The sequence below is a fragment of the Musca domestica genome, unplaced genomic scaffold (assembly GCF_030504385.1).
Source record: "Musca domestica strain aabys unplaced genomic scaffold, Musca_domestica.polishedcontigs.V.1.1 14, whole genome shotgun sequence".
Classification (NCBI taxonomy): Eukaryota; Metazoa; Arthropoda; class Insecta; order Diptera; family Muscidae; genus Musca; species Musca domestica.
Window position 1 is genome coordinate 12,939,821 of NW_026712192.1, and position 22,742 is coordinate 12,962,562.

At 34.5% G+C, this 22,742-nt stretch overlaps 1 protein-coding gene across 18 annotated transcripts in view; it reads right to left on the minus strand.

Annotated features, from left to right (window-relative positions):
* LOC101888373 (cytoplasmic dynein 1 intermediate chain) overlaps positions 1–22,742 on the minus strand; it is a 34,946-nt gene that overhangs the window by 9,844 nt on the left and 2,360 nt on the right. For 4 of the 18 annotated variants that reach the window (XM_059119198.1, XM_020037862.2, XM_059119197.1 and 1 more), the window contains 6 exons: positions 21,683–21,904; positions 21,478–21,624; positions 21,292–21,416; positions 18,006–18,068; positions 13,178–13,198; positions 9,509–9,556 (listed from right to left, as the gene is read on the minus strand). In XM_059119198.1, the coding sequence (XP_058975181.1) occupies positions 9,509–9,556; positions 13,178–13,198; positions 18,006–18,068; positions 21,292–21,416; positions 21,478–21,624; positions 21,683–21,822 (544 nt within the window). In that variant the 5' untranslated portion in view covers positions 21,823–21,904. Of the gene's footprint in view, positions 1–9,508; positions 9,557–13,177; positions 13,199–18,005; positions 18,069–21,291; positions 21,417–21,477; positions 21,625–21,682; positions 21,905–22,742 lie in introns of those variants that run through there. The other 14 variants (XM_059119202.1, XM_059119201.1, XM_059119199.1 and 11 more) reach the window with 7 other exon arrangements.

The following is a 22,742-nucleotide window of genomic DNA, read 5'->3' on the forward strand; positions in this document are numbered from 1 at the left end:
ACTTGAAATTTGATATAAGAATCAAGATTCGAAAGTAAGTGTGCGAAATGTACTAAATGGTACTCGAAACGTGTGAAAAGATGAAGTTTCAATTTTGAAATTTTGTACTGGGGATCCTGTTGGTGGTAAGTTTGAGAAACAAAGATGTGTAATTACTAAATAATATTATATGGAGGGCTCACTGCTATACCGAACCAAGTCATGAAAAATAAAAAATGCTGAAATTAGTGCCAATGTCCCCGTATATGGAAACTCTGTTTACCCTGTAAAGCACAATGTCACAAAGTGTTTCGTTCCAAAGTTGACGGTAAAAAACCTAAGTCAACGACTGTTATTTTCGACTTTTTTTAAAGCAAAAATGAACCAAGTCAGTGTGTTTTACTTTGAATCAGTACTATTAGTGAGCACGTGTTTATTGTCGTTCAGTTTTCAGCAATATTAAAAAAAAATTTGTGTTTTCTATAAATGGATAGTAATAATAGCAGTGTTAGTGATATTTCAAGTAATGAAGATGAGGAATATTTGCCAGCCCCAAAAATTATAAATATTTGTTGAAACCATCGTAAAATTAAGAAGGTAAAGTCATTTCAAATAAGCATATCCATATCTGCATTTTGTGTAATTTACTCTGTCAAATTTCCCTGCCTGAAAGCAGGTTCCCATCTCTGATTTGTATGTACAATGGATTTATAAATATACATTTGAAAAACTTAAAAAAAAAAACAAGTAAAAAAGCTAAGTAAGGCCGGACCGAACTTTGAATACCTTCCACCATTTGGTTCAAATTTGGCAATTTTCAAAAAATTAAAATCCATTAAAAATTCTGGTAAAGTCTTAAAAATACCGAATATATCCGTATATTAGGGGCTATACGAAGACGTGAACCTGCACAGAAAATTTACAGTCATAGGCTGTAGTATTAATTACGAACTTCAAATACTACATTTGAAATAGTTCCGGTAATAGTACCGCATATCGGGAGGTACCGTTATATGGGGGCTATACGAAGACGTGGACCTACATGGCCCATTTTCAATACCAAAAGTCCTGCAGACATAGTATACATTTGAGTAAATTTTTATTAACTTACTTTATTTCGTTCGGATTCAAGAGTGATTTCCACAGACGAACAGACGTATCTCGCTAAAGCCGGACGTATCTCGCTAAATCGAAATAGAATTTTTTGCTTATAAGGAATATATTATGGGTTCTAAAATGTATATTTCGAGGTGTTACAAACGGAATTACAAACGTAATATACCCTCCATACTATGGTGAAGGGTATAAAAATGTAAACATATAGTTGCATGACTTTACCTTCTTATTTCTACCATAGTTGAAACCTTAAATTTTCCTTTATCCCTGTTAACATTAATTTATTTAAAAAAAAAAATAATTTATATTATTTTCCTAAAAATCACAATGATTGTCAATTACAATAGAAGCACCCGCAGCTGCCAAACCAAGACATGACTTAACGAATCATATAACGAATACTTTATTTTATTTTTTTGACTTGGTTCGCTTTAGCTGTGAAATCTTGAAATTTTATTCAGAGTAATAATGAACCAAAGTAGATTTTTTTGTTTTTGAATATTTTTTTAGTAATATATTTAAATTATTTCTATTTTAAATTAATGTCATTAGTTAATTTTGAATATAGACTTTTACATTTTCTTTTGGTAGACTAAAATATTCCTTCCAGAAATTAATAGCAGTGCGTTTACTTTACCTCTAAATATCTTCGAATTATGATTTTATGACTTAGTTCGGTATAGCTGTGAGCCCTTCATATATGGTACAGTTTGGTATTTTGTGAATAGATAATGCTTGAAATCTGAAATTTGGTATTCTAGTCGCTGTTCATGTATAGCCTGAACATATGGAGATGATTTCGGAAATGTGAACATTAATTGTGCGAAAAGTACTGTATTGGGTGAAGAAATAGAGATAGAATTCTGAACTTTGATATTTAGTCAATTGTTGGTATCCAAGGAGGTGGTTTTGGAAATACTTAGTTCAGCTGTACGAAAAGCATTAAATGGTACTAAATTTGGTATTGGGTGAAGGGTTGAGGAATCCAGCCCATTAATATTGAAGTCTCTCTGGGTTGAGATATGGAGGCGATTTTGGTAATTTGTGCTATAATTGTTCGAAAAGTACTAAATAGACCTAATCATAGATCACTATTGGGATGGAGAGATGTACATTGTTTTGGATATGTGTACTAAATGCTTCTAAATTTGATATTGGGAGAAGTGATAGAGCCAAAATTCTGAAGATTGATATTGAGGTCACTGCTATTTGTCAAACTGAACAATGTGTGCATCTTGAGTACTAAAAAGGCCTAACACGAAGGAATTTTAAATTTTAAGACGAACTTTTCGCCGACGATGTAGCGGTCTAGTTTTGTCTTAGTTTCTAGAGTTTTTAGACCATTGTTGACTTTTTCTATAGCAGAAATTTAAATTATTTATTTAGTTTTACAGATAACCTAGATACAAAAAAAAAAAATCCCTGCGAATTTGCTGTAAATTGCTTTGTTAAATAAATTGAAACCATACCTGCAGAAATTTTTGTTACTCATAAATCAGGTTTTTGGTTTCTGATATAATTGAATCCGGGCTCTGGCATATTTTTAATATTTTTTTTTCAATTCTCATCTTGGGTGAGTCGAACTTAACACCGTTTTTGTTGAAATAATGAATCTTTACAGTTTTGAGATCGTCTATTAATTTGGTTGAGAACAAATTTTTATCGTGGTACACTCTAAAATTTTTTCCATTTATATACATACATTGAATTGTATTTATATACAAAAATACGTTGTGAAAAGTATGAGGAAGTTTCAAATGTCAAAAAAAAAAAAAAAAAAAAAAAAAAATGAGATTTGTGTCAAAAGTTAGAAAAATGTTAAAAATGCAGCTTTGAGGTGGTATGGCGAGAGTAAATCAAAATTAATTAATTAATATTTAAAGCGTGCAAATAAGGTTGTTATTAAAAAAAACAAATGGACAAACACATAATGAAACATTTCGAATCTGCAAAGTTGTAAAAGAAAATATTGAACTAAAAAGGGTAAAAAATATACATTGTTTTATAAAAAGTTAAAAAATATGGTGTTTTGTTTAAATGTTTATGTTTATGTTGTTGTTTGTTTTATCACACATACAAAATTACCTTTTAAGGTGCAGATGTCTTTTAAACTGTTTGCAAGATCTTGAAATAAAAGAAATTACTTCAATGGCTCCATTATGGATGTTAACTAATTTCAAACTGCGAATTGATCAAACATGTTTTGCCGAATTTTTGTTACAACAATTTTGTAATTAAATTATAAATTTTAAATGATGAGATCTATTTCATAATTGAGCCATATCCATGATTTCAAAGAAGAAGAAAGAAAGAGAATGCAAAACACATATGGCATGTATATATTTTGTTTTATGAATTAATTTGGAATTTATACACACACACAAAATCAAATTGCAAATTTTATTGTACATAAGTCTGTATGTTTGAGTACCTTAAAAACCAATTTTTAAATTGTTGTTATTTCTGTGATATCAAAAAGTTATCGTTGCACAGTGAATTTTGAGACAACAAAATGATTTTTGTATAAAAGTTAGGAAGAAATTTTTGAAACTCATAGATTTTCTTTTGTTTTAAGCCGAAAACTATTTTGGTTCTGGTGCAGTGCAAGTCAAACAATTCGACAGTTTTTGTATTTTTACATTTTTTAAAAATAATTTCTGTGTTTTTTATTCATAAAAAATCTCCACCCAATTTTTTTGATTTCAATTCGATTTTTATTTTCTGTTTTATTTATAAAAATTAAATATAGAAAATTTAAGAATAAATGGCTTAAAATTAATTTGTCTTCTTAGAGTGGTGCATATTTTGATCGCGTAAGGAATTTGATATATTTAATAATGGGCGATTAGATGGCGCCATCGATGAAAGGGAGGATTCATTTGTTCAGTTTTTTTTTTTTTTTTGTTATTGTTGTTTATGTTACAAGTATGCCGATCAATGAATACAAATTAGGAACATTGGCTGGTTGTTAGAGTTGTGTGTTTTATTTTGATTTGTTGCCAAAAATCAATTTTGGAAAATAATAATTTCTTTTTTGGAAATCGGAGAAAGAGGGGGAGGGAGGGATATGTATGTATGTATGTATGTATGATGAGAAAAAAAGTTACAGAAAAATGTAGGATGTTATTTTCTTGAGAGTATCCAAAAAGAAAGTTTATTTTATATTTTCAATTCCAGAAGTTTTGCCTGCTTATGAAACGATCCCTTCACCAAAAATTTGATAGTAAAGCCAATCGAAGACTTTGTACACCCAAAATTGAACAGTTGAGCAAAAATGTAGAGAGGTATTTTTTTCCCACTGTGGGAAAAGAAAGAACAAAAGTAAGAAGGTGACTACTTGATGGTACCCTACACCAAAATGCACTTTTAGTAAAACTACCCGTAACAAATAAACGTTTATATTGGGAATTTATTGACTGCGTGTTGCGGCTTTAGACCTGTATAAATTTGAGATAGGATAGAATCTTAAAAATATATGGAAGCTCTATTGATTTCCACTACATTTGAAGGAGGTATATTTTTTTGTCAGTGACTTCTCGTACCAAATATGATTGCTATAGATTCCATATCACGATTTCCGGAAGACTAAAATCGTATGAAGAATATTTTACGAAGCTATACCTATATCTGAACGGATTTTCACCACATTTGACGTGTTTGCTTACAGGCTAAATTATGATGACTGCGAACGAAAAACATCATTCCAAGTTACATGTGGTTTCAACAAGACGGTGCCACATGCCACAGAGCACGCATAACAATGGACTTATTGAGAGGTGAGTTCTGTGGGCATTTTATTTCACGTTCAGGACCGGTCAATTGCTCTATATCGTGTGATTTAACGCCTTTAGACGGTTTTTTGTGGGACAATGTTAAAGCTCATGTTTGTACAGGCGAGCCCACATCAGTGATGCGAAATTTTGTAAAGAGTATGCCAAAATTATACTAAGCGGATAGACAATTTGAGGAGCAGTCGCGGTCAACATTTGCATTAAATAATCTTCCAACATCAAATTATATAGGCAATACTTACAATTCAAATAAAAATGTCAAGCATTTTTCAGTATTTTATGTATATTTCGAAAAAAAATTCCTATAGATTTTAAAAAATATCTTCTTTATATAGAAGCGATAGCTACATCTGAAACTATTTTCACTAAATTTGGTCCATTTGGGCTGATAGTAACCATTAAGTGAACAATAAAATAAAATACGGATATATCCAAATAAATTTTTGCATAGGTATTTCTGCGCTGTATCTGATATCTGATAGTAAATATCACTGTTATGGATTGCATATTACAGCCGTGGGGGACAGCAACATAACAAATCGGATGAACAGTACACAATGGGAGCTATAGCGATATCTGAACCGTTTTCCACCAAATTTGACATACTTGATTCTTGGTCGCATACGCCAAATGCCACTATAAAAGACAAACTGGACGAAGATATACAGTGTGAAATGAAAAAAACTGCAACCAACTTCAGACTGCTGTCATTTCTAAGCCACTCGTCCGACAGCTGTTAAAATTATTCCAGTGATAGCTCAATATATTGTTTACAAGCGTACAAAAGCATTTTGGTGAGAACTTTCCAGAACAAAAGTTATTCGTGATGGAATTCAAGCGTGATTGTGTGATTTCTTTATATTTGGCTGGAAAACCACAAGTGGCTATAGTTAGAGCACTCCAGCATTTAAAGGAAGTGGGCGGAAGAAAACAGCAATATAAGCAGAAATGGTTCGAAAAGTAAAGAAGCGACTTGATCGAAACCCGCGTCGCAGTGTCCAAAAAACGGCTCGAGAGCTGGACATATTGCAATATTCCATTCGGAAAATATTGAAAAATGAGCTCGGGGTAGACGGTAGACCGCAACGGAAAGAAAATAGACTCAATAGAGCTAAAGAGCTGCTTCGCTTGGCCGAAAGTGAGAAAAACATTCGTTCTGGAGGGTGTTATAAAGCCTTGGGAACACAAACATTTTGGCCGCAGACTTTGGACATTTCAACAGGACTCAGCACGCGGCACCAAAGAATGGTTACAAAATGGTTTCCAGCGCACAATGGCCACCAAAATCTTTGGATACCAATCCGTTGGACTATTGTGTCTGGAGTATTTTGGAAAGAGAGGATGGCACTAAAAATACCTCAAGTAAGCACTTCATCGGTAATGGGCCAAAATAACAACAAATCTAAACTTATTCTAAAATTTGATGCTATTTCCGATATTTTTGCTTCCATTCAATTAAAATTTAGAAAAAAATTAAAAATTATGACGTTTGACTTTGTTTCAGTTTTTTCCCCCCCTGTTTCTATATCTGAACCGATTTACACCTAATTTGACATAACTATTTCTAGGCTAACATCTGTCGCGTGCGCCAAATTCAACCCTATTTGGACTAATATAACACATTTGTTGCACAATCAAATTACATTTAGACGAGATATATAAAATTTAGGACCGATTATCACTGATATCAATAGTGTTCTTCCTCGTTCCAAAGGAAAGGCGTGGTCTTCACTAAAACATTAAATCGCATTGAAAATTTTGTCCAAAAATGATCTTCAATTCGGAATTTACAATGGCAAATTTGAGGAGAAAAGTGTGGTTGAACTTCTGCAAAACTTCGGGTTTATGGCTCAGTTTACACCAATCAAGTAAAAAGGGCTTTAAGTTCGGTTTTTTATAAACTCCACCACTATGTTTATCAAAAACAAACTTAGAATATCAATTCGTTTTAATTTCAAGAAATGCCAAATGCCAAGTTCCAGCTGATTTGGTTGGAAAATTTTGGCAGAAACCACAAAAATACTGAATATCGCGAGGTATCCTCAATCGAACAAAGAATAGACCTTTCAAGAATGTCAAGTTTCAGCTGATTTGGTTAAAAATTGTGTCAGAAAACTTCAAAATACCGAAAATCGGGAGGTAGCGTTATATGGAGGCTATACCAATTTGTGGTCCTGAAACGAACAGGAGATAACAGGCCTACCAAGAGCCCTAAATGTAAAGTTTCATCTGATTTGGTTGGAAATTGTAGAAAATCGGGAGGAAGCGTTATATGGTGGATCTGTAGCAAATATTTTTTGCGGAGATAGAACAGACCTTCCAGCTGATTTAATTGAAAATTGTGGCAAAAACCTTAAAAATACCGAAAATTTGGAGGCAACGTTATATAGGGGCTATACCTAAATGCGGACCAATATAGCCCAGAAACGTTCAAAATACTGAAAATCTGGAGGTACCGTTATATACCTAAACATGGACTGTTTCAAAGTTTTAGATTAAATAATGTGGACTCTATCATGATTTCAAGAGACAGATGGACGGATGGACATCGCTAAAACGCCTTACAATTTCATTCTGATCAGGAATATTTTGAGGTGTTGCAACAGAAATGACACATTTAATATACCATACATTGAAAAGTTTCCAACATCAAGAGACATAGGGAATATATGTTTTAATTTTGTATCGTAGCTTTAGAAGACAAATGGGTTAGCTATTTTATGTGTAATTATCATGTGCAGGTGTGACCGCGGCCGAGAAAATTTACACCAATATGTAGTTCGAAAACAACCCATTGCTGTGAAAAAGATCTGCCAATAGAACTTGAGTCGAACCTGGAGAGTTTCTAGTGTATAATTCGCATATGCTAATTTGCAATACTACTTTCCAGAGAACGGCCCTTGTAAGCCATCATCCACACCAAATATGCCTGATGAGCCGCTTAACCAACGGCGAAACGCGTCGCATAGTGGTGAGTGTGTGATAGTGTCTATCTGGCTTTCCTTTTCACTGCAAATTCCTGATCATTAAGCTCGTCTCGAAAGAGAAAACAAACACATAAATCATAAAACATATGATCTTCGCCTTAACAAGGCAAAACTCAACCCTAGAGATATTTTTTTTTCCTTTCACCTATGGAACACTTATAAACCTGCTAAACTCTGAATATATATTATCCTCGAACGATCCTCGGACGAACCAAAAGAGATGATCATGTCAACTATGTAACACAAAAACAAAAAAAAACAAAAATTCTTGTGATCATCTATGAGAAGTTCTCGCAGTGTTCTTTGATATGAACTCGAAATGTTCTACGAGAGGTCTTTAAAAAGACCTCACGATGTTCTTTGAGAAGACCTTGAAAGTACATTTATGGGACGACCTTGAGGTCGTCTATGATACCAGACATCCCCTCCCTTCAAATTTTCCGATATCGAATGACGGAGACTGTCTGCGTATCCCACACATAACTACATAATCTTAAGAGCTGTTCAATTTTGGTATGTACATTTATATGAAGAAATCCCTTCATGCTGAAAATTTTGTGTTATTCACATTTTTTATTTGTGTAAAGCAGGTGTTATGAGACGATAAAAAAAAAACAAGGAGAGAGATAGAGAGAGACTAGCTGTGTTAATGCATGCTTCATATTTAAATGTGATTAGAAATATGTTTATGTATATCTTTAAGTATAAATAATTAAATGTCCAAATTTATGAAATGTTGAAGCATTTTTAATATATTTTTTTATTTTTTAAGAAGTTACCAACACCAATGAAACTCACCTGATGCCCATTACAATAGCATTTGAAAATTTACATTAATCATAATCCGCACGTTTTTCACAATAGCATATTAGCAAGGCTTTGAATTCCAACTGCCACCTGCTACATATTCTCTTCTTGTAAAAACATCTTTTCGAATGGACATAAAACACTTTTAATTAAATTAACTATTACAAAACTCAAAGCCAATTTGGGGTTGACGGTAGTAAAAACATTTATATTTCCGTTCACATTTGACATTTACGTAGTCCATTTAAACATTAACGACTAAAACCTGCAAATCTCTTAAAATCCGTACACATATCTTAAAAATGCTTCACATTTTTTATATTTCCTTAAAAAATTACATTTGAAATATTTCATTGGGACATAACAAATTCGTGCAGAATGCATGAATCAGTCGAATAAAAGCCAAGACAATGCAGAAATAAGTAGTCATGAAAAATAGACGACAACATTTACAAAAGCATTAACACAGATAAAAATGTTGGTGATGTGAAAAGGTTGACATATACAAAAGTAATGATACCTACTGGAAGATAAAATTAGTTTTGAAGATTTCTTTATTCCTTATTTTGGATAGGTAATGAGAGTGCATGTTATTTTTATTATTTGAAATGTTATGATAAGGTTGTAATATATATTTTAGGAAACCCAAAATTTTGTTGTTCCTTCATCAAAACTACCCAAAAAATAGAGAGGCTTCCACATTATTCAAGTTTCCGTTTTCTTTTTCAATTTTGCTTTATATCAAAACGCAGAATTTTGACGTTCCTATTTTGCTTCATGTCGATTTATTCCGTTTACTGTGGAGACAAATTTCAAAAGAGTACCTACCTGTGAACTCATCCTCCCATTCTAAACCCGGATTTAGATTGTATTCATCTTGAAAAATAGAAAATTAAAAAAGAAAGAAGTTGCAACATTGTTGTTCTTGATTGATTGTTTGGTTTTGTTTTGGTTGTTGTTTGAAATTTCAAGAAGATTTAAGTTTAGAAAACAAAAACAAATTTGATTTAAAGAAATGAAAATTAAAAAAAAGAAAATATTTATGCAAAAAAGAAATAAGATTGAACCCCATAGAAAGTTTTGAACTAGCTCTAGCTAAACGTTAAGTATTTGTGTAAAGATGTAGATAAATAGAACGAAAAATGCAATTGCGGCGCTACACCATTAAACATGTATTTCCAGAAAGAAAGTTATTTACAAAGTTTTAATTCCTTTTAAATATTTATTGTATTTAAGTTAAAACGACATTTTCTCTCAATGTTCGACTTAGCCCAACACGTATATCCATCATTTTGGCTGATCCGAGTGAAACTTTTCATGCATACCTATTTCAGAACTCGATCCCCCGTCAGAATAAGAACAAATTCACTACTTTTCCTCAACAAATCTAATCTACTATTGGCAGAGGGTATCTTCCGCCTTCGGGGAGCATAGCTGATTGCTATCGGACGTATTCCCAGGTTGCGAAGTCGCGAAAAGTAGACTGTGTACCAGTCGCGGATTGTTAGTCTGGATGGATGGAGGGTCTCGGTTTCAATACCCGGGTGCCAATGATGTTGATGAGCTCCTAAAATAGTAAAACCTCTATGCTGGACCCCAAAGAGGATCCCCTAACGATGTGTTGTTATTCGACTACGTATCCATCACTGTTGTAGGATTGTATTCTAACGCACCTTCTTTGATACCTGGGCGCCTCAATGAATATTAGATTTAGTTGCCGAGTCCTTGCCATGGTCGACCACAGTCCCTTCACAGCGACGATGACATATGGAAGGAGAAATATTAAACAACCTACCACTTGTCACTTGTAGCTGACAACAGCGTTGTATTTTCACGGTGAATTCATGGTTAGGCTTTGATTAGTTTTATCCTTTGGGGCTGCAAACTTCTGGGAAACCCCCCTGTCTGAGGGGGAGAAAGACATGGATAACACGGTAGTCCATGCCTTCGCCTCTAATCAGGGCTGACTTCCAATGTACTCGACCCGAATAGTTCTAGCGGCCTCAATACAAGTTCTTCAATAAAAACTGACAGGCCCACACTATCAAAACAGGAGGCAATGGAAGTATAAGGAGGCAAAGCCCAACACCAAATCCAATAAGATGAGGGATAAAAGGGCATGTCGGCGAGCAGTAAACTACTGTAGTCCCATAAGATGGGGATCCATCGAAGCTCACTGATAAGGGTAGCAGCTTATCAGGAAGAACCCGAAGTTCGTCAGAACGTATCCTAAAGCAACTCTAAGAGAACTCCCGATAAGCAGGATCCGCACATGCAGAACAATGGTGAAGCCAGTTGGGCTTCGGGAAACCCATGAAACGAAGGCGACTGGAACAAAGAAGACTTAAAAAAAGTCCTATTAAGTGCCAGTGCCGGAGATACCACCCTCCAAAGCAAGAAAAGACGAGCTTGAGATTAAATCTATGGGTCCAACTGCCACTAAAAAGACTGCCAGGAAAAAGAGGAAATCGAATCGAGGTAGAGGAAGAGGAAGAGGTAGCTAGGTGCACCCTACGACTCAGTGAACTTGAACAATGGCGCAGTCAGTCCTTTGTTATTTTGAGACATGTGAAAAATATGAGGGCGGATCAAAGCCAGTGACTACATATCACCTAAACCTGACAGGGACATCTTAACACAGAACAGCCCACTTTTGAATGTGAGAGTGAGCCGGTTGCGAGGGTCTTCTGCGACAGTCTGAATATCAGAGTATTCTAGGTATAAATCTTTGCTATTACACAAAAGCCATAGATCTGATGGCAAACAAAATCATTGAACTGTACGGTCCGGCGACTACAGGGTTGCCCATATTTGACGGACCTTTGGGCCCATTCCAATCGACGAGGCTTGTCCGCCGGCAACATTCTTTGCGTCAATTAAACAAATTTGCGTCAATTAACAAATGCAAATCAATGCGAATAATCCGTTGTAAAGTGGACCGAGCCATGCCCAACTGCTAAGAACGGCGTTTTTGGGATGTTCTTGGGAACCTCTCAACACTGGCTCGTACGGCAGCGATGTTCTCGGCCGATCCCCTTGGCCTCTTCGGATTAGAAAGAGCCTTACCAGTCGAAAATTTTTCGTATAAACGCTTAATGGTGTTCTTAGAAGGCGCACTTCTCACTTTTTTTAATGTTCTGTTGAGTTTTCACAATTGACTTCTTGTAAATTTCAACTATTTCAGAGCGCTCGCGTGGCGTGTATTGGTTCATGGTAAAAATCTGCTTGGACTGACGCTTCAAACGCGGTATGTCATTAAGCGATGTGACATCTCTGTCAAAAGTTATGGCGTTGCCAGATGGGTCCGTCAAATATGGGCAACCCTGTATAAATGTCGAGAGTCAAGCAGCCCTGAAAATACTGAATTCTTGTACCATTAAATCTATTGGCAATGAATCAGCAGATGAATTAGGTAGACGTGGATTCCTTACAATCGATCTGGAGATCGAGATCTCGATGAATCCGTTCTTGTACCACGTCTTCCGAGTGATATATAAACATTGCTCCGGAAATTTCATGAAATGAAATGTCTCGGAGATGTTGACTGGAAGAGTTGCGTTGCAGTAAGACTCGCCACTCAATGTAATGTTTCTAATGTTCAAGGAGAATAAGTAAAATTGTAATTAAAATACATTGACTTTCAAATAGGATTTCTGGGATAACACATGAAAATGGTGTAGCAATTGCCATAGAATTTTTCTTAAAAAAAAAACAACATGCAAGTAAATAACTTTTAAATTTGTTAATCCCACCCTAATACTTGAGTAACAATTTCCCTAAAGTGATTGTGAATTATTTATGGATATAAACATAACGGGAATTGTGTTAAACACAAGTGAGGTTTTCAAGTGTTTAATTAGAAAAAAATAATTAAAAAACACCTATAATTAATGAATGATTATTTAGTTGTTCAGTTTGGAAGGGTAGCCGTAATAATGTTAGATTTTTTTTAAAACTAGAATTATTTCTAAGAAATTAAAATTAAAAATAAGAAAAAATAATGAACACTCTACAACTTATTTAGGTGAACTTAAAAAGTGGCATTTGTTTTCTATAAATAAAATATCCACTTAAAAATAGAATAAATACATTTTCGTTAATATTGAAATTAAAAAAATGGGTGGAGAAAAAAAATATACTTGGTGATATAATTATTGCTCGCTATTACAAATATATACAAATAAATTATGAAAAAAAAAAACATAATTAAAATATTGAAATGTCACTGATTTTTTGGATGACTTGTTCTTGGCCAAGTTTCATTTTTGGTTAACAAGTTCGAAAGTAATGGAAAAATTAAAACGAAACAAAAAAGTTGTTTGCTTTTTAAAGACATCTAAAACTAAATATGTTAAATTAAACTATTAAAAATGTAAAAACATGTCCTAAACTACACACTTATACATGAAGTAAATTCTATCTCACAATTTTCTAATTTAGGAAAACAAAAACGTTTCTACACATTTATTACATTGCATTTTACACAATAAAACTCACCATAATAGTCCGTAGTATGAGCTAAAAGAAAGCAACAATAGAAGAAGAAGAAAAGAATGTTTTCATAAATTAGCAAATTAATATAGACACATTGTTTAGACGTTTTTTTACTCTACAAATACTTAAAGGAATTGTTTTCACAAAATATAGTTCATAAGAAAAGTCAAATAATTTTTTTGTTTTGTGTTGGAATGAAATGAATGAATACCATGGGATTTATGAATTTGACGGGTCCAAGTAAGTAGTCTGATACTGATACTTAGCATTATTTAAGGTGTATTTAAATTGGCCACCACTATTTAGATTGGAGGCATATGCTAGATTATAAGTAACTTAACTTTTCATTAATCGGATTTTGGTTGTAAAATTCTAAAATGAAAGTAGCAATGTGAACTATTTTCGAAAAGCCAAAGTGTAGGATAGGTTATGTTAAAGGATACTCGATTGCCATATAACAACCACTTCACTCGGAAACTCGGAAACGGGAAAATATAGATGAAAAAACCAGTAAGGAAAGCTCAAAAGTCGGGCGGGGCCGACTATATGATACCCTACACCACTATGCATATTTAGTAGAGCTCTCGTAAAAAGGTTTATGCAGGGCATTTCAGAGCTCTATGAGATATTTGGTACAAAATCAAAATCTATCTAATTCTATCGTGCATTTTACGAACTATAGCTATCTCTGAACCGGGTTTCTCCAAATTTTACGTATTAGCTTCTAGACTGGTGATTTGGGCTGATATTGACCATTTAGTGCACATTTAACCCGAAATCGGATGAAGATATATATGGGAGCTATATCCAAATCTGAACCGATTTCGATAAAATTTAAAACAGCTATTCCTGTGCTCCATCTAATACCTGGTACCAAATATCACGGTTGTGGAGTGAATATTACGAATGTATAGGACTAAAACTCTAAATCGGATGAAACATATATATGGTTGCTAAATCTATATCTGAACCGATTTTCACTAAATTTGATATACTTGCTTCTAGGCTGAATTTGGTCCGATGTACTAAAATTCAGTCCATTTGGACTTATATCGGCCATTTGGTGCACAATTAACCCGAAATCGGATGAAGATATATATGGGAGCTATATCCAAATCTGAACCGATTTCGATAAAATTACAAACAGCTATTTCTGGGCTGTATCTTATATCTGGTACCAAATATCATTCTTGTGGAGTGCATATTACGAATGTGAGAGGCTTAAACACCAAATCGGATGAAAAATATATATGGGAGCTATAGCTATATCTGAACCGATTTTCTCCAAATTTGATATACTTGCTTCTAGGCCGAACTCGGTTGGGTGTGCCAAAATTCAGGTAATTTGGACTGATAGTGGACATTTGGTGCACATTTAACCCGAAATCGGATGAAGATATATATGGGAGCTATAGCTGTTTCTGAACCGATTTTCTCCAAATTTGTTGTATTTGCTTTAAGGCTAATCTCGGTCACATGTGCCAAAATTCGGGCCATTTGGGCTGATATTGGCCATTTGGTGGTCAATTAACCCGAAATCGGATGAAGATATATATGGGAGCTATATCCAAATCTGAACCGATTTCGATAAAATTTAAAACAGCTATTTCTGTGCTCCATCTAATACCTGGTACCAAATATCACGGTTGTGGAGTGCATAGTAGAAATGTGAGGGACTTAAAGATCAAATCGGATGAAAGATATATATGGGAGCTATAGCTATATCTGAACCGATTTTCTCCAAATTTGATATACTTGCTTCTAGGCCGAACTCGGTTGGGTGTGCCAAAATTCAGGTAATTTGGACTGATAGTGGATATTTGGTGCACATTTAACCCGAAATCGGATGAAGATATATATGGGAGCTATATCTAAATTTGATCCGATTCTCACCAATTTCAATAGGGTTCGTCCTTGGGCCAAAAAAATATTGTTTGGAAAATTTCATCTCAATCGGATAATAAATGCGACCTGCATTTTGTTCACAAGAATACATGGACAGACGGACGGACGGACGGACAGACGGACTGACATGCATAAATCGACTCAGAAAGTGATTCTATGAAGGTTCTCAAAAGTAACTATGGGTCTATCTCGTTTCCTTCTCCATGTTACAAACAAATGCACAAAGACATAATACCCTTACCACTATGTGGTGTAGGGTATAACAAGTAAAAAGGCAGATAAGAACTATTTATACCCTCCGGCGTTTGTAAGAAACTTGAAAAATGTTAAAAAAAATCTGTTGGAAAATACCGCTCAAATGAAAACTGTTATATGGGGGCTATACGAAGACGTAGTCCTCTTCTAGCGAATAAAGTACTCACAAGGAACTCCTTGTAATGATTTTCAGACAACTCCGTTGAAAAATGTGGATAAAATCATCAAAATACCGAATATCGGGAGAAACCGGGGATATATTGTATACCTATATAGACAGTTCTATTCCAGGGGGTAATGTACTCACAAGGAACTCCTTTTGTAGATTTTAAGACAATTCTATTGAAAAATGTGGCTAAAATCGTCAAAATACCGAATATCGGAGGGTGCCGTTATACGGGGGCTAAACGATATAGTGAATCTATATAGATAATCCCCCTCTAGGGTATAAAGTACTCTCAAGGAACTTTTTGTGAGAATTTTCAGACAATTCCATTGAAAAATGTGGCTAAAATCATCAAAACATCGAATATCGAGGGGTGCCGTTATATGGGGGTATACGATATTGTGGACCGATGTCAATAATTCTCTTCCAGGGGATAAAGTACTCACAAGGAACTCCTTCTGTGGATTTTCAGACAATTCCATTGAAAATGTGGCTAAAATCATCAAAATTCTGAATATCGGGAGGTACCATATAACGGTACTATACCATACCATATAACGGCGATACACGATATCGTGGTCCTATATGTACTTTGTTGGGTCTAAATTTTCTTAGAGACATTGCATTTAGCTAGTTTAGTTGAAATCTCACAGAGTAGTGATTATGTCCAACCAGAAGAAGTGGTACAAGGGTACCTCAAGTTCTCGATCTCCAAATCGATTGACTCATCTGCTGAAGCATTATCAGAGATGTTGCAATGTCCTGGAACCCAACAAAGCTTAATAGACGAATTAACTTTTTCCAGTGCATTCCAAACTGCAAACTGCCATCGACATATATAGCCACCGGAACATTCTGTTCACTGTTTCTGTTTGCCAGTAGATCGATCTATGGATTTTTTTATATCAAAAATTTCTGTCTGGAATACTCTCCAGTTGTTGTTTTGATTTGAATGAGTTTCTGATATTCAGGATTTCGTTCAAGACCCTGTCAACCGTCGCACTCTCCATCTTTCAACCATCGGTGGCAGTTCAGGGTCTAGATGTTCCTGTCAGGCATATGGATGTCCAGAAATTCAAAGTTGAGCCTAGATGATATGTGGTCACTCCTATGTTCGCCACATGCCTTAAAATAACAGAAAGTCCAAAGGACTGACTAAGCCATTGTTCAAGTTCTGTGATTTTCACATCTGGATGTCTGTTCCATTACAAATAGACTTAAGGGATTTAAGTTAAGTAGGATGTCTAGTGCAGCTTGGGGTGTACTCCTAAATACACCTGTAATTTGTAATGATGCTACTTTTTAAATGCTTCTCTTTTAAGAACTTTTTGAGCGCTACATATGTCAAAATCGGACGGACAATCGACTCATATATCCATTTGATAATAAGAGTGCGATAAGCCCCTCTGAGCACGCTCCTCAATATTCCTCTTTCAATTTAGTTCTTAGTCAAGAACAGTACCAAGATATTTGACTTCCGAAGATAGGCTTAATGTGACTCCGTGGCGAAAACTCTCGTAGTTTCCGTTTTCTCGTAAAGATAACGCGATCCGTTTAAAATGGGTTCATACCTAGGCCGTTGCCAAGTGCCCACCTAGATAGTTTGACAAGAGCTCCTTGCATTAGATCTGAAATTGTTTACAGGCATTTTTCGGCAGCAGAACTACGTCGTCAGCGTAAGCCACGAATTTCCTTCGGTTTGTTCCAGGTCCTTCAATATATCATTTATAACCGATCTTCTAACGGAGTTTTCCCCTATACATGAGTTGATGACTGCTACAGAGCATAACATCAGTGAGGAGCAATGATATACAGATTTTCGAATGTCACACTTGAGGCAATCGTGAATTAAGAGGCAACCTCAATGCCGAGAAAGGCTGTAAAAGGGAAACATGAGCAATTAAAGATTTTCTCGATATAACCAACGACGTCATGCAGCGTGGTTTAGGCGTGTTGAGCAATGCTGATCTTCCCCGATCGTAGATGAGATTTGATTTCAACGTCGATTAACCTTTCTAGTGATTTTAGTAGAAAGGATGAAAATCTAATAGGCCCAAAAATGTGGTGGGTTTAATCTAAATCCTTTTTTTCAGTATAACCACAATGGACTTCTGGTCTCCAAGTGAAGAAGCTGTCATATGTCAAATTCGCTGAAAATAATATCTCCTTAGAAGTGAGGAAAAAATATATATTCATTATAAATCCTTCATTCATTCCACGTAGATTTATATTTGACTTTTCTTGTCTACACAAAATTAAAAATAAGTGCTATAAAAATACTTTATGGTGGCATACAAGTCTTTTTTGTCATCAATATAATAACAAGCATACTGTGATGTGTTTACCATGAAAAAGAAGATAAAAACATAATTAATTTATGCAAAATCTTAATCGAAACAAATAAATGTGCATTGAGTAAACAAAATAATAAACTCATTGTTGTTTCGTAGTCAAAAGGAAGATAGATAATTGTAATATATAAAAGTTAGTAAAAATTACCAGTACCTTTGCGTGGTCTCCACCAATCCTCCATATATCCTGACAGAGGTGAGGAGTGGCAAGAAAGAACTGTATTTGTTATTTTATTTCACTACGATTTTCATATAGATATATTAATATATTTAAAATACAATAAATTTATATTGCTAGCACAATTAAAACATTCAAAAAGAATAAAATCTAATAGAAATAGGATTATACATGCCAAACGTACGTAGAGTTGCTTTATGGGGGACAAAAGATAATGTTCCAATTTGTGTATAAAAAGAAGAGGATGGATTAAATTAAAATTATTGAGAGATTTGTTTATTAGATTGTAGATTAAATAATGTGTAGTAATTTTAAATTGTTATTAGTGATAGTAAACTATAGTAGATCTATATTGGCGTTTTGTCTAAAAAGTCTAAAATTTTCTATTAAGGCAATTCACAGTTTCTTTTTAGTTGGCACAATTGACAGATTTGAATATCGCCAGTTATACAATTTAATTAATTTTAACAAAGACAACAGAAGTTAATGGATTGGTAATGACAACTTCTCGCCTAGGAACTTTTGCTGGCGGCTCATGCCGATTATATCACACCAATGATATTGGTGTAATCCCAGAGAAGATTGAGACTCTGGGTCAACTGCCCACGTGCAATAACCCTAGTATATGATATTTGACTTCAAAATGGGATAACAGTTTTCCTGACTACTGTGAACTATGGGATGATGAAGAAGAGTTAGAGACGATTGGACACCTACTATGCATACTAAAAGGAATCAAATCGAGAACCCTTCTTGACCGCAAGAAACCCCTACATGAAATCATTAAGCTTTGTTGGGTCTCAGGACATAGAAATATAGTGGGGACTAAAATGGCTGACGAATTAGCTCGAGGTGTTTCCCAGTCGATTGATTATTATGTTTATTACGTCATCCGATTCAAAAAGATTCTCATCGAAGAAGCTGGCAGAGGCATCGGTTGCAAAGTCTCTAGGACAAGACAATCTGGCCTGCAATCTCGAAAAAAATAACCTGCTACCTTCTTTCAATTAGTATTTTCTTTTAAGAAACGTGGTGGCCATATTGGAATTAGATATCCTATGTGGGAATGAAGAATAGGTAGAGACGATTAAACATCTAATCAAATAAAAGACAAAAGCTGTTCGGTAGTAGAAGTTAGATACTTTAATGTTCTTCTCATGTGGGTGATAGAACGCTCTTCTCAGATCTCAACATTTTTTTGAAGATTACTAAAAGCACTCCCTGGCTTGGTCTGTTTCTATATCTCTACTATTTTAAATAACTTAATTCTTCCTGGTGAAGCAGGTAAACTAACGAGCCTAGGGTTGTTGTTATTGTAGTAGTAGTAGTACATATGGATGTTTGTATTCTGGTAATCTAGTTTAAGCTCCAGGTTTAAAAATTCGACTACTTTAACGGGCTGAAGCCAGAGATCTTCTAAAGTGAGTTGGGTAGGTTTGCCTGTGCAATTAAAGAGGTGCAGCGCGTCACGCACATTTTCATCAATTCGTGCACAATACGAATTGAAACGACTACACCATCCTGAACGTAATTGCGCCAAAAATACCCTGGTTTGTCAAGGCAGCTGGCCTTCCTCAACTGCAATGGATAGGGGTGGACTCCGAGGACGGCATTCATCCTGTAATTGCTGATAGCATCTGAGACAGCATTCTGGTCTGGATGTGCTTCCACTGCGTAGCACTAGACCGACCTATCGCGTTGTAAGAGGTCAACAATGATTACATGTCCGCAACCCAAGTGCTGCCAGCTAGCGCCTTGAGGACCCTGTTCCTACTTTTCATTTCGTCGCAGATAGCTGTGGCTTGCGTAGACGACTTAAACATGCATGTACGTGAATATGCATGTACGTGTACATGTACGAGCCTAGTGTAAATCCACTGGATGATTAAGTCGATCAATCCATCAATTCCCACTGGACATTCTTCAAAGTTGTGAAAACTTCATAAAAATATCATAGATATTTTATATCGTCTATTGAACTTTCAAGCTGTATGTGGTACCTGCAACAAAGTCCTACTTTTATCATTGTCGATTGTCAGGGAACACTTGAGGTTATGCAATCACACTCCAAAGAATTTAAAAGTGGTTCTTGACATTTGGGAGAAATTGGACATGGTAAAATAAAATGAGCTGCCAGATGTTGTTAGAATTAACCAAATTACAAAACATAACGGGAAATGAGTTTGTATAAGATCCAACAGGGAGAGCCATTTTTGCAGATCTAATATATTTTTATATTTGTAAAAAATCAAAAATGTTTGGAGAATATAACGTCGTGGGCATTTCAATTAAAACATCAAACCGTGTTCAAGAAGTTTAACTGATCTATCCCACATTGTGCTGTCCTTTTCTGTGGACAATGATATTAATTAAATAATTAAGATGTTTCAAGATTCACAAACTTATATCTACAAGTGTGATAACAAAGACAAATGAAAATAGAATTTAAATTCATTTGCTTTTACTTTAAAATATAAAAAGATTGCAAACTTTCTGAATTCATCTAATAATGACAACTAAACATTCTACATGCTCCATTACTTCTAATACGAATTTTCTTAATTTCTTTAAAGAATTTTGATTGAGAGATTGTTTTTCACTTTTAGTGTAACAATTTATCCAATTCGTTGTTATAATAAAAATTATAGATGCATTCATGATCACAAAATATTATACTAACTATTGAAAGTGTTACCTTGAACTTAAGTTTCGGGGTAAAAACAAACTTATGTCTTCCTCAAAAGAGAATTTACGTATTCGGAAATAGTGATAGGAAATCAATACAAAAAAATGCAACATATTTCTTTGCCAACATATTGGAATTAATAGAATAAAATGTATATTTTAAAGGAAGTACGGATAAAAAAGAACGACTGCCAAACGTTCTGTTGGAGAAGGGACTAAGAATTTCGCCCCTGGAATAACATTGCTAGGACCATAGATGATTTTTTCAGTTTGTTGGCATTTCCAAAAAAGAATGTGTTTAAAGATGATAATGATTTTTTTTTGCTAATTTTATATAAATTAAAAATAACTAACTAATGGATTTACAAGGTGAAAGAGAATTAGAAATTATATCATTCTTAGATTAATCACAAACAATAGTTGAAAGAAATTGTAGTTTGTTTTGCAAGGCATTCGCTTAATTTATAAAACCAATTAGAATAACTTAACGCCAACGGGATTAATAGAAAACAATTAACAGTGTATATATATAAATTTCTCCAATAGAGAGATAAGATATTAACATGAAGATACGTACCATCACGATCATGACCACCGGTGCTTTGTGTTTGTGTTTGCTTAGAATAGGTAAGAGTTTCTTTTGGGGGAATGTTAGTGGCCTGGACATTATAAACACTCAAATTTAAGGGTTTTTTGCCAGCACTGAAAGATATTTGAATATTATAAAAACTTGACTAAAAAATATGAATTCACAACTTTATACCTGGGTCCGTTCATATTTGTTTGTAAACTGGCATCTGGTGTTTGGGTATTAGAATTATCTGAGTTTAATGAATTCACTGAAGACAACGAAGTCAAAACTTCGGAAACTGGTGCAACGCCCAATGATGAAAGCATTTCATCCAAGTCTCTGAAAACGAGAAATATTCGAATTAGAGTTCATTGATATTGTCAGCAATTTATCTTACTTTCGTTGATCCTTATCATTATTTCGCACAGCAAGCTCTTCCATGTCTTTCATTTCCTTTTCACGGCGACGTCTATCCTTTTCTTCACGCAAAGCGGCCAATCTGGCCTTTTTGCGTTCTAATTCCGCTTTGCGATCCATATTTTGCAATTTATTTGTGACACTTGTTAGTGGAAGTTATTTTCTTGTTGTTGCCTGCTGAAGACCTAAACGTTGGCTTTATCTGAAAATTGGAAAATTTCATATATTAATTTATGAACTGTTAAAATATATATGCAAATAAAAATAGATATTAAAATATTTTCATATTCCTAAGTTTACAACTGAGAAAAAAATCCTCACTATATTAAAAAAAAAAACAATGAAAATAAATAACTCTTTAAGCCACAGGGCAGAACTCCTGTAAGTGGAATAATAATAACATTACTTTAAAAAAATAATTTATGGCAAAAAAAGTTCTATCCATTGAGAGCCTGAGTTGAGCAATGCAACCATTTAAAAAAGGTTTAATAATGTATTTGCATTTAATGTTGGAAGTTAGTAAAGCACAATGTACTCAAAAATCCTCGGGAACGGAAAACTCTACAATGTCATAACTATATTAAAATTTTCAAAATTCAACATTTAGGTCAAGAAAGAGAAGAAAGAGTTAATAAAGAGAATTATATTTAGCGGGGTAACCTGCCAAGCCAGGAAATGTTTTTAAAAAACTTGAAGATGATGATGGTATCTATATTCTAAAAATTCCCGACGTCTTTTGTTACATAGCTTGGTAGATTTGCATAGTACATGTTTAATTGTCTCTATCGATCTATCCCATCTTGAGCATAGATACCTGATACTACTGGGACCAGTGAGAAAGCCTATCGCGATTTTTAAATCAGACTTACTAAGTACTAGATGGGAGCTTGTGGCCTTAGATACAATGGTGTCCAAGTGTCATCTTCTTCCAGCTTCTTCGAAGAAAGAATTTTGGAAGTAGCTGACATACAGGGTGAGATGAAAAAACCGCAACCTACTTCAGACTGCTGTCATTTCTAAGCCACTCGTCCGACAGCTGT